The 11,606-nt window shown below is 54.9% G+C and overlaps 5 protein-coding genes across 5 annotated transcripts; 2 read left to right on the plus strand and 3 right to left on the minus strand.

Moving 5' to 3' along the window:
* Positions 1 to 4: 4 nt before the first annotated feature.
* Positions 5 to 622, minus strand: GNI_076700 (hypothetical protein; the record flags this gene model as incomplete). Its single annotated transcript, XM_011132203.1, has 1 exon — positions 5 to 622. A coding segment is annotated over one exon (618 nt), but the record flags the coding sequence as incomplete, so codon positions are not given.
* A 360-nt stretch (positions 623 to 982) lies between these two features.
* GNI_076710 (hypothetical protein) lies at positions 983 to 1,621 on the plus strand (the record flags this gene model as incomplete). The annotated part of the gene is made up of 1 exon (XM_011132204.1): positions 983 to 1,621. The coding sequence occupies one exon, from the start codon at positions 983 to 985 to the stop codon at positions 1,619 to 1,621; it is 639 nt and encodes a 212-aa protein (XP_011130506.1).
* A 408-nt stretch (positions 1,622 to 2,029) lies between these two features.
* On the minus strand, positions 2,030 to 3,628 carry GNI_076720 (BT1 family protein; the record flags this gene model as incomplete). Its single annotated transcript, XM_011132205.1, has 1 exon — positions 2,030 to 3,628. The coding sequence occupies one exon, from the start codon at positions 3,626 to 3,628 to the stop codon at positions 2,030 to 2,032; it is 1,599 nt and encodes a 532-aa protein (XP_011130507.1).
* A 175-nt stretch (positions 3,629 to 3,803) lies between these two features.
* GNI_076730 (hypothetical protein) lies at positions 3,804 to 6,221 on the minus strand (the record flags this gene model as incomplete). Its single annotated transcript, XM_011132206.1, has 1 exon — positions 3,804 to 6,221. One exon carries the CDS (start codon positions 6,219 to 6,221, stop codon positions 3,804 to 3,806), a length of 2,418 nt encoding a protein of 805 aa, XP_011130508.1.
* An 829-nt stretch (positions 6,222 to 7,050) lies between these two features.
* Positions 7,051 to 11,296, plus strand: GNI_076740 (putative DNA helicase; the record flags this gene model as incomplete). Its single annotated transcript, XM_011132207.1, has 1 exon — positions 7,051 to 11,296. A coding segment is annotated over one exon (4,246 nt), but the record flags the coding sequence as incomplete, so codon positions are not given.
* Positions 11,297 to 11,606: the final 310 nt, after the last annotated feature.

Below are 11,606 nucleotides of genomic sequence, written 5' to 3' on the forward strand. Positions count from 1 at the left end.
AGACATCTCCATTTCGCAATTGCAAATCCACCAGCTTCCGTCGCTGCTTCTCAGTCCAGTCAGCGAACAACAAAAACAACTCCGTCTCCGTACGCATCAAGTCTATAAATAACGAACGGTCTGACTCATCCACCATCTCAAAAACAGCCTTCTCCACACGTTCCAATTCCAAGTCATTCTGCAACTCCTCATCAGCTGTCAACTCCGGCCCATTCATCACCCCATCATTCTCAACTGACTCCTCTGGAACAACAACTGACGCCGGAATAACTGGAATGGCGGCGGCCTGCGTCTCGGTCGCAGACGCCTTCTCTTCACCCGCCTCGCCTTCCCCCGCCGCATTCTCTGGCGCGTTCTTCTCCGATCCTGGACCCCTCACCAAACTCTGGCCAGAATCCTTCAGAAAACTCGATCCCGAATCATTCAGCACACCGGATCCAGCGTCCTTCAGCAGTCCTGACGATAAAAGGTCGTCCGACGTTCGCCACTTGACTGTCTTATACAGAGCCACCGTGTTGTCTGATATCTTCAGGAGCTCGAATCCTCGCTGCGCTGCCCCCACCACGTTCGTGGGTTCCAAACATACCGCTATGTCCATCAACTTATCCTCCTCCTCCCCCATTTTGCTCCTGAGATATTCTAAAACCTACTTGCCCGCTCCCCAGCCCCCGAAGGTCCGCACGCTCCTTAAAATTCCGTGCACTGGTGTTCAGTATGCCGAGACTCCGTGCCCGCCGCTTAAACAGGTGTTACGACTCAAGCTTGTGTCTGACCAGCCTAAAGACGTGCACTGAAACGCACACGCGGTTGACCGCACACGCGCGCGGTTGACCGCACACGCGTGTTGGTGCAGCTCAGACGTGTGTGGTGGAACGCACACGCGTGTGACGGAGATTGTGGGTCGAGATAAGTCGATGTGAATAAAAACTGTAGGATGAATTTTCCTTTGATGTTGTTTGTTGCATGTTTGGCGGTCGTGGTAATGACGTTTTCTCCTGCGGGGGACGTATTGATGGGGGACGCGGAAAGCTGCGTCGACGCGGAGGACCTGGCTGCTTGTTTGCTCAGCTTGGGTCCGAGTGCGGAGTTTAGTTACATTCGGACGGGAGCGTTAATGGCAACTGGTTCTGCGCGTTGCAGTGGTGATGAGCGGCGTTTGTTGCATGCGGAATTGGAGCCATTTGCCCTTCAGTCGCCGATGGCTCAGGCGGCTAAGTTGATGCCACCGGCGCAGTTTGTTTTGACAGATTTGACAACGGAAACGAAGGCTGGACGTTGCACGCCTCTCGCCTATATACTCAGTCCGGCACAGGATTGTCAGGACGACCATAACGCTGCAATCGAACTGACAGTCACAACTGATGATGATGACCCCAACAATCGCATCTACTCTGCACCAGAACTCTCCAACGAAGTCAGCACAAGCCGACAACTCCTCATAGACGTCAACGACTGCGGAACCGTCAACTCCACCGGCTTCCTCCTCTACGAAATGATCCACTACCCCTCCAGTGATGCGCCTGACCCCGACAGCGACCACGAAACCAACCACGCACACCACACACAACTCGCTCCCGCCACGGCCCTCGCAGCTGTCCTGACTGCTACACTCCCCTTTTAAACAGACAACCGCCGAGACAAGACCACTTCGGCCTACACTACGGAGCAAGGACAACAAGAGCTACCGATAATTCAACTATGGAGCAACCGTCCTGGCTGAGGGCCGTCCCTGCCCACTCCCAGGCCTACTCCCAGGCCTCCTCCCAGGCACTCCGCGTGCACTTTATAAGGGAGACAGGTGACAAGAGTGGGGGCAGGTGACAAGAGAGTGAGGATACGGAACGGGTGCTAGCGGCGCTAGGTTAAGGGGCATCGTGTCCCAGAAGCACATAAGGTAAGCATTTTTGCATCTTTTTGGTAAGAAAGCAACCAACATCTAATGGTCAATGAATATAAGAGACTAGCTAGGGTAAGAGACTAGGTGACAGTAAGAGACTAGGTGACAGTGGATGAAGTGTCAGCTCGAGGGCTAAGGGTTCGTGGTGTGACTGGACGGTTCAGAGGGTTCCTCGAAGGGGTTGGGGGCCGCCGCAGAGCTGAGAGAACGTTGCACGTCAGTCCAGACCTCTTGGGATTCAATGAGTGGCGGTCGATGGTCCTTGTCCAGTTTTGCTCGGACGTTCGCCTTGCGAACGTCCTCCATCTCGACAGGGGTGGGGATAAGTTTTATGAAGAAGAGGGGAGTGAGAGTGAAGATGCCGCAGATGAGGATAAAAGGTACCAGCTTGCTAAAGTTGGTGGCCGTGATACCGAACAGGTATGCAGCAATGCTAGAGCTGAGCTTGCCCAGAGCCGCGCCCAAGTTGCGAACACTCATCATAACACTGTAAACACTCCCTTCTAAACCGGGCGGACAAATAAGAGCGGTAAACACCAGCAAGGGCAGGAGCTGCAATTCCGCCACTGCTTCAACCAAAAAGCCCCCGCTAAGCACAAAGACTTCATTGCTGATTCCCATCCTCTTGTTCACGCCAGAAACGAGCAACAAGGGCGAAATGTAGATCGGGAAGTTCACTAAAATAGTCCACACCATGATTGATCGGTAACTGCTGTTCCGCAGCCAGCTGTTATAGGCGACCAATCCAATCAACGCAGCCAAGCCATATGTGAACCTCAGACTGCCCATGAACGTGGGAGAGAAGCCCAACTTGCTCGTGAAGAAGTAGAAGAGCGCATCATCGTAGTCCGGCCCCATCATAAACATCACGATAAATGCAGCCGGACCCCAGACTATGGGCTGCTTAAGAAACTCCAATAAAACTCGGAGTTGGAGTCTTGGAGAAATCAGTTGCTCTTCTCCAGTTTCAGAATAACAGGCAGCCGAAACGGTGATGAGCAAAGGGAATGTTGCGGTCGCCAGAAACACCTGGCGCTTGGTGTAAACTTCCAAGAGCGCCCCCGACAAATAGGCCACTACCAGGCTGCCAATCGCCTTCGCGCCGAGTAACTCGGTAACCGACCGGTTTGCGGCTGCCTGAGCGGAGGCTTCCTCGTCCTCCGGAGACTGTAAACCAGTCGCGGCGTGAGTCGACTGGACGACTAAAGCTTCCGTCACTGCAGAACAGAAGGCGGCTCCCAGAGAAACAATCGCCAGTGCCGCAGCGACCGCAATAATCGAGTCAGACTTCATTGCCAGCAGAACATAGCCCACTGTTTCCAGAATTGAAAAGACGATCAGGTACGGCTTTCTTCGCAGCCCCAATATCGGCTGCGTATCCGAGACGAAGGCCAGCACCGGCTTCAGAAACCAAGGCAGCGCGGGCAAAATCAAGATCGCACTGGTTGCAGCCGGACTAAAACCCAGGTCGTCCTTCAAGAGGTAGTAAATTGCCAAGGCGGCCAAATGTGTTAATCCTTCCGACAAGCCCACCAAGTAAATAATGGTCGTCGCTCCCCGACTCCGGCCCTGTGGCGCGGCTTCTCCGCTGGCCGCGTGAATAAAAGGGATTTCATCGTTAGCCGCGGAACGTAAAAGACCACTTTCCTCCTCGTGAAAACTGCTAGAACCTAGCGCCAGAGGTCCCTCAACAGTCTGAGAATATAGACTGTTCCGTATGTGGCGCGCCATGTTGCCTTTGTATTTACATCACTTGGAGATCGCACACGCGTGTGCTCCGCTAAATTCCTAATTTACATGCAGCTGAATTCCGTCGCCCGGCCCAGAATCCTGTCCCGTGACCAGCGCAAAAAGGAGATAGTTACCGTACCGCACGGGATATAAGATCGGAGCTATATAAGTTGAGTTAAACAAGATCTTCGTATGTAACAGCGTGATCGGAACGCACGCGAGGTGCATTCCGGTTATCAGTCTGCGGTGGCGGCGGGCGTAGATCCAAATCCTCTCCAGAGGCGATGCGATAGTGGTTAACGAGCTCCTGACTTCTGAGCCTATAGCCGGGAGCCAAGCCGACGGATTCTGCCGATAGCAGCTTTTGTGTGCTCCTTCGTTTGAACTCCTCGACGGACGCCGACCAAAAATCTTGATGTGGAGGGCGACTAGCAGCCGAAGCCACCCGCTTCAAGTCCATGTTCATTCCCATGTTCATCCCCAAGTTCATACCCACATTCGTTCCCGTATTCGTTCCCATGTTCATTCCGTATCTCATATGGGGTGCATAGCGCTGGGTGGACCCCAGTGAGTCCCCTCGCTGGTGGAAAGGTGCGGGGACGTTGGCTGTGTCATACAACGGTGACACAGGTGCATCGTGAAATGGCAGCAGGGGCGTTCGGCCTTCGAGCTGCCCGGTTCCAATAATGGGGCGGGATAGCTCAGGTGCCTTCGCATGAGCCGTGACCGACGTGACGGCACTCAAGGCTGCTTCCTTGGGCGCGGTGGTTGGAGGCGGAGGAGGCGGAGGTGGCGGTGGAGGAACCAGAGCACCGTTCACGATCACCCCACCAACGAAACCTGGTCCAGAAAGAGCAGCGCCAAAACCGGATCGGGAAGAGTCGATTGGCTGAAGGGAACCAGACACGATGGACATCTGCTGCCGCAAATACGACCCATTCCGTTGTCCGCTCGAGGGTTGACCACCTAACTGTCCTGTCGTTCCGATCTGCATTCCAATCAGGTCTCCCTCTGGGTCGTCTCTCGCGTTCAGCACCGAGGTAGAAATGGCTTCTTGGCTCTTGCTGAGTGAGTAGCGGGGAAAGGCCTGTTTCAGGGCGATTTTATTCATCATCTCAGGCGTGTTCATGCGGGTCTCACGGCAGGAATTGATGATGTCCATCCAGTACTGCTTGAGCAGTTGTCTCTTTTCGTAGACGCCTAGCTTTAGGCGTACGAGTTCGGCAAGTTTTTTTCGCAACTCGGAGTTCTCTTGTTCCGTAATTTGCGGGGGCTCGCCAGTCCCCGGACCTGCAATGCGGTGATGTGCCGTTGCGTCTAGAGGTGGGTCCTCATCGTCTAGGTGGAGTTGTGCGTTCCATTTCGTTTCCAGCCGCAGGATCTCGTCGCACGCCAGTCTCGGCAACTTGGCGAAATATGGGTGATTTAGCAGCGGGTTCAGCACCTGGCTGTAACAGTACTGCTCGAAACCGGTGTATGGCCCCGTCTTGGCGAAAATTTCCTTCAGCCTCGCCTTCTCTTTCGGCGTCGCGCGGTTGATGCGGATCGAGGTTACCGTGCTGATGCTGCTACGCAACCTAATCGCCTCCCGCGGGTTCTGAACTATTTGCTGCACGTAGTCTAATATCACTTCCTGCGGATGACACATGTGCACCGGACAAAACTGCGGCAGCTCTCCTTCCCAGGCATTGGGCGCAGCCGAGAAGTCGGCCGGCGTCACCGCATTCGCATTTTGGCTCAGCAGACCTGGTATTTCTTTCTTTCCCTTGGACCCCCCCGACAGAGCCACAGCCGGGGGCATGCCCCCCCCTGGGGGCCCAGTGACAACCTCGGGAAGTGGGGCAGCCTGCAGCGAGGTTGTGACTGCGGGCTGTACACAAGAGCACGGACTTGTGTCCCGATAGCCTTGCCAGTGCTGCTCCCAGATCGTCCAGAGGTTGGTCGCCTCGATGTCGTCTTCAATCGAGTGTAAGAAAGAGCACTGTCTTCTGCAGCACTTAACACCTCGTCTGCATGGCTCCGTGCGGTAGATGAGAGGGTGAAACATTTTCTCCAGAGAGCTGTGTGCGAATGGGCAGAACCAGTTCTGACAGGCCAGGCCGCAAGGGCAGTCGACCGGCAGGTAGAAGTACAGGAAACAGTCTCGTCGAATGGCGCCGGAGCGAAAATAAGGCCGTTTGATCTCACTAGAAGGTTCTGACAGCTGCGTCGAAACGGGGAAGTCGGTCATGGGAGGTAGTCCTTTCTGCTGCATCTGATGACCTTCGGGCAACAACTGGATCGTAACACCAGGTTCGTAAGCAGGGTTCAGGCATTTTTGCCAGCCGTTCTGGAAATAGACACTAACATTTGTATTCCGATCCAAATAACACGACAGAAGGTCTCTACTTATCGGGTCCAGACCGGTGAATTCCGCCACTACGGATTCGGTAAGAGGTGTCTCACTCGGTTTTGACATGATGCCATCTAAATCTGGCAGTTGTGCCCACCTTCGAGGATCACCCCCAACACATTTAGATGTATCGCTAGGAAATCCATAACCATTAATCTTCGCCGATCCACTAAAAGACAATACCTCCTTCGAATCACCCATCAATAAATGTGTCGGTCACATGCATGTTTTCTGTCTCGTAGGATTTATCGGATGTGGGGCGCAAATGTCTCTCAACTCTAACGCCTCTCACAGGACAAGATCATCACAGGACAAGATCATCACAGGACAAGATCATTACAGGATAAGATCATTACAGGACAAGATCATTACAGGACAAGATCATCACAGGACCATAAAGACCGACGGAAGCAAGGCCTATGCGGTACTAGCACTCCGGGACAGTTAAGGTAAGCCACAGCTACCAAGGTAAGTGATTTTGGATTGGTCTGATTCTTAAGGTAAGATTCCATTCTAAGAGGTCTTGCCTTGGCCGGCCCCTGATTAGATTCCGGTAAGAATGTCACTGTGATAAGACACCACGTACCGGTGAGCTCCCGGGAGCGAAAGTAGTAAGGAGCTGACCTCACATGCTCGTAGGTCCTACGAGGATGTGAGGATGGGCTCCTGATTAGTGTGAGCCTTTTTGGCGATAACACGGGCGGTTGATAAGATGGGTTGGTTGGGCGGGATCTTTTTCAGCATAACAGGCTGGGGGTTGGTTAGAGTAACAGTAAAATCGTATTGTTTTGGGAGGTGGTAACTTTAGGTTGAGTTTCCATATGATTTTCACGGCAAGTAAATCTGGGAAAATGAATAAACACGATCGTTGCGAGTTCTTTGCGTTCGATGGTTCATTGCGGGTAATCCAAAGCGTCCTGGACGATCGTATTGCGTGGTGAAGGTTGTCTTGATGAAGAACGCGATGTGAATAAGGAGTAGATATCACAAATTAACCATTTGGCCCGGCATGCATATTTAATGGGCCAGTATGATGCGGCCGTGGAAGCGCGAAGCAAAAAGCCCTGAGGAGCCATATGTTGGTATGACTAGGGGGATGAAGGAGACTCTCAAGATTTGGGGTGCATGCGAGAGGGCTGAGTTGGACTTAGCATTAGAAGTGAATCGGGAGAGAGTCTCGATGGAGTTAGAGAAAGCTTCCGCACAATGCTGGTGCCGATTGGACTACCGAGTGGCCTCAATTGAAAGGCAACAAGACAAGCTGCAGCTGTATATGGAGCCCCAACTTGGGTCCGAATCTAGGACTCAACGTGGCTGCGAATTTGGGACTCAATTGGGGGCTAAAGCGGGGTTCAGCAATGGACAGGCGCTGCGTCCCTTCCCGAGAGGCACAGACGTGCACTTATACCGTGTTTCAGGCTTCCCTTCGTCCAGAAGTAAATCCTCCCGAGGTCGGTCCGGACAGGTCCCAGGACGAGTGCGATTCCAAGACTGTAAGAGCACGGCCATTTGCGGCGAAGTCATTGGAAACGATCACGCAAAAATCATCGTCCTGGTACCCAGGATGCCCATCGCGCTCGGTCAGAAATTCCACTTGCTCCTTCTTGAAGACACCCGCACCAGCCGGGTCCGGTTAGACTTTCTGGAACAAATACTGGACGGCCGTGCCTCTCTAAACCCAGTCCAAAAACTACTACTGGAAACTCCCAAAATGAAACCAGGATATCAAGATCGAACCATGTTTTTTGCCTCGCCACTGGGGCAACTGTACGCCCAAAGACTACACTCTGCTTCGGTCCCCAACGCCGCTGGGAGGAAGTCCCCCACCCTAGTGGACAAGGTCCCGGTAGAAAGCGGTCCACCAAGCAGCCGTCCCGCAGGCAATGCCTCAGGACACGGTGGTCCCCCAGACACTGATACAACATGCAGTAGTCCATTAGGCACTGGTGAAGCAAGCAGCGACCCAGCAGACCCTGGTACAATAGACAATGGTCCAGCAGACAGTAATTCAGCAAACACTGGCCTACCAGGTACTGGTCAACCAAGCAGTGGTCCAGTCGACACTGGTCACTTAAGCAGCGACCCAGCACAGGCTGGTCCAGTAGACGGTGATCCAGTAGACGGTGCTCAATCAAGCAGTGTCCCAGTAGACAGTAGTCCGCCAGGCAGTGATTTAGTAAACAGTGGACCAGCAGACACAGGCCCAGCTGCTGGTAGCCCACCCAGTAGTGGTCAACCTAGCGGCGGTCCGGCAGACGGTGGCACATCAACATGTAGTGACCCACGAAGCGGTGGTCAACCAAGCAGTGGCCCAGCAGACAGTGGTTCAGCAGACGCTGGTCCAGTAGACGGTGCTCAATCAAGCATGGGACCAGCAGACGGTGTTCCAGTAGACAGTGACCTTCCTCGTGGCCTGGCTCGGTTCAATGCGAGTCAGTTGGTGGCAGCAGAGAAAGCACTGAGGGCGGACTGGATCCACATGATAGAGGGGCCCCCGGGGACGGGGAAGACGCGTTTGTTGGCGTTCGTGATTGGTGTGTTGTCGCGTGCGGGGAACCGTGTGCTGGTGACGGCTTCGACGAACGAAGCCGTGAACAATATCTTGGCGGCGTGTGTGGAAACCGAGGGTTTGCGCAACGTTGTGCGTTGCGGTAGTGTGGCCAAATGTTGGGGCCGGGCCGTGGACTTCCAAATCGACCACCTGGTCCGCACAGTTACCTCCTGCGGTAGCAGGATACGTGAGCTTGACGACCTCATTTGGAGTTGCACCGGTGCGAAGAACTCTTCGGAGACGAGTTCTCCGGGGGCGAATTCTCTGGGGCTGAGCTCTCCGGGGGTGAGCTCAGAGGTAGGTCGCGGGGCGCGGACCAAGACCTTACGGGTGCACGAAGCGGAGCGGGAACGATTGTTGGCCGTTGGTTATGAGGAGTTGGACGGACGTGACGGTGTGGTGTTCTCGACGTGTTATGCGGCGGGTGCTAACTACCAATGGTTGCGATCGTTCGATTGGGTCATTATTGACGAGGCAGGTAAGTGCCAGTCGGTGGAGGCAGTACTGGCGGCGAGTTGTGCTGCGGATGAGGATGCTGGAGTGCGGCGGGAAGAAGGGTTGTTAAGTAGAAGAAGGGCGCGGGTGATAGTCGCTGGAGATGTGTGTCAGTTGCAGCCGGTGATCAAGTCGGTGTATGGTAAGCGGCGGAAGTACGAAGAGTCGGTGTTGGAGCGTTGTTTGCGGAATCTATCGCAGTTGAACAGCATGTTGTCGGTTCAGTACCGGTCGAATGAGAAGATCTCGTTATGGTCATCGCGGCGGTTCTACAATCGATTGCTGGTTGCCCATGAGGACAACCGATCCATCGAGGTGGCGCCTACAGTGAGTCCGTTGGTATTTGTGACGACGCAGTCGATTCCGTGCTTTGTAGAAAGCGCGCGTGACGAGGAAAGTGGAAGTATCAAGAACTACTTCGAGGCATGTCTGGCGGTACACTACATCGAACGCACACTGTTGCCATACATGACCGGCGCTAAGGCCGGTCACTGCGACCACGTACTGGTCGTGGCCCCATACAAGGCGCAGGTGGAGCTGTTGGCAAAGCTCATTGCGCTATCCGACACACCTGATTGGATAAGCGTGCGTAATCGTGTTCGTGTTGGCACCATCGACGCTTTCCAGGGCCAGGAAGCCGACGCTGTAGTCGTCAGCCTCGTCCGATCCAACCACCAGGGCCACATCGGCTTCGTAGCCGATCGCGGTCGCCTCAATGTCGCCATGACCCGGGCCAAAAGACACGTGTGTGTCATAGGCAACCGTCGCACTCTCTGCTTCGGAGAACCACTCTTCCGTAGTTTCTGCAAAGTCTTCGAGTCTCATGGACAACTCGTACCCGCAGGCCTCCTCATCGACACTGACTGGCTCGATCGCACCACCAAACTGCGCACCGTCCTCTCCGACGCCGATCTTAGGACAAGACCACTCGAACCGCGACCAGACTCCTCGCGACCGAGACCACTCTCCGGACCGGGTCTGCCCGCCGGACCCTTAGGACCACGGGACAGACAAGACGATAGTCAAGACGATAGACAAGGCGAGAGATCGCTCTCCGGTCAGTTCAACACACATCCAGGACTCTCTGCACCCGTGATGGACCCTGCGTCGAGGCTGCCTCTGCGAATACCGATATTGCAACGACGCTCCTCCTCCGATTGGACCTCGAATGACCGGAGTCCCATTGACCGGTGTCCCATGGACCAGAGTGTCACTCCCACTCTCGGTGCTTTTCAAAGCCGAATCACCTCTACCCCGACGCGGGCCCGTCGAGATTCAAAGGCAGGCTACGCACTGGATGAAAATTTATCCTCTGGATCCTCGCAACCGGCTGCGAACTATGCCGGAGGGACCGAGGACCGTCGTCTCGCACATGGGATCCTGTCAGGGGATCGGAGCCCACGCCATGCATACGCCCCGTGCTTCGAAGATCACGTGGGACCTGGCGAGGCTCGTGACTTTGAAGATGTTATAGCGTCACCGACCCGACGAACTATGTCGCCCCAGCGAGCGAATCGACTGGAACTGCGGGCATCGCAGAAAGGTGCTGGTGGTCGAAGAACTCAATTCAACCAGTCGGAGCTATTTGAAGAACGAACCAGTCGACTTGTGGACTATCGGGAGCAATCGGATCAGTGCCGACGACACGGCCAAAAACATGATCGGGACCGAAGCCAGGCCTGGGACCGAACTGAGACTTGGGGCCGAACCGACAATTGGGGCCGAACCGACAATTGGGAGCGGCTCGAAACTTGGGACCAAACCGAGAGCTGTGACCAAACCGAGAGCTGTGACCAAACCGAGAGCTGTGACCAAACCGAGAGCTGTGACCAAACCGAGAGCTGTGACCAAACAGACTGGGACCAGGCCGATCACTGCGACCAAAATCAGCATAGGAAGTCCCGCATCGACCAAAGGCGGCCGGGGTGTTTCAACGAAACGGTGGAACATATAAGTCCGTTAAACACGCAGCGTTTCTCGGCAGAACAGTCCGGACGACCGGTTTGCCGGGGCCTCGGTGATAACCCCGAGGATACGGAGTCGTTTACGATGACGGGTTACCCCGAAACTCAATATTCCTCAATAAACTACCCTCTGGTGGTGGACTACCCTCTGGTGGTGGAATATCCTCCAGTGGAATATGACCGCTCGCTAGACCGTAACTCCGTAGCACGGCGATCTACCGAACATGAGAAGGAATGCGATAAGGCATGGACCGAGTCGCGGGCGAGTGAACGTCTTTCCGACGACTTCCAACGGCGGGCGCACCGCCCAGCGTTCCGGCCTCCCTTGGCGAAAGTACGAGACGCCCGGAACCGACCGGAGGACTTGATGCGAAAGCGCGCGGACCCAAGGGGCTTGGACCCAAGGGACTTGGACCCAAGGGGCTTGGACCCAAGGGACTTGGACCCAAGGGACTTAGACCCAAGGGGCTTGGGCCCAATGGGCTTGGACCCAACGGACTTGGACCCAAGGGGCTTGGACCCAAGGGGCTTAGACCCAAGGGGCTTAGACCCAAGGGGCTTGGACCCAAGGGGCTT

Source organism: Gregarina niphandrodes (genome assembly GCF_000223845.1).
Source record: "Gregarina niphandrodes unplaced genomic scaffold scaffold00013, whole genome shotgun sequence".
NCBI lineage: Eukaryota > Apicomplexa > Conoidasida > Eugregarinorida > Gregarinidae > Gregarina > Gregarina niphandrodes.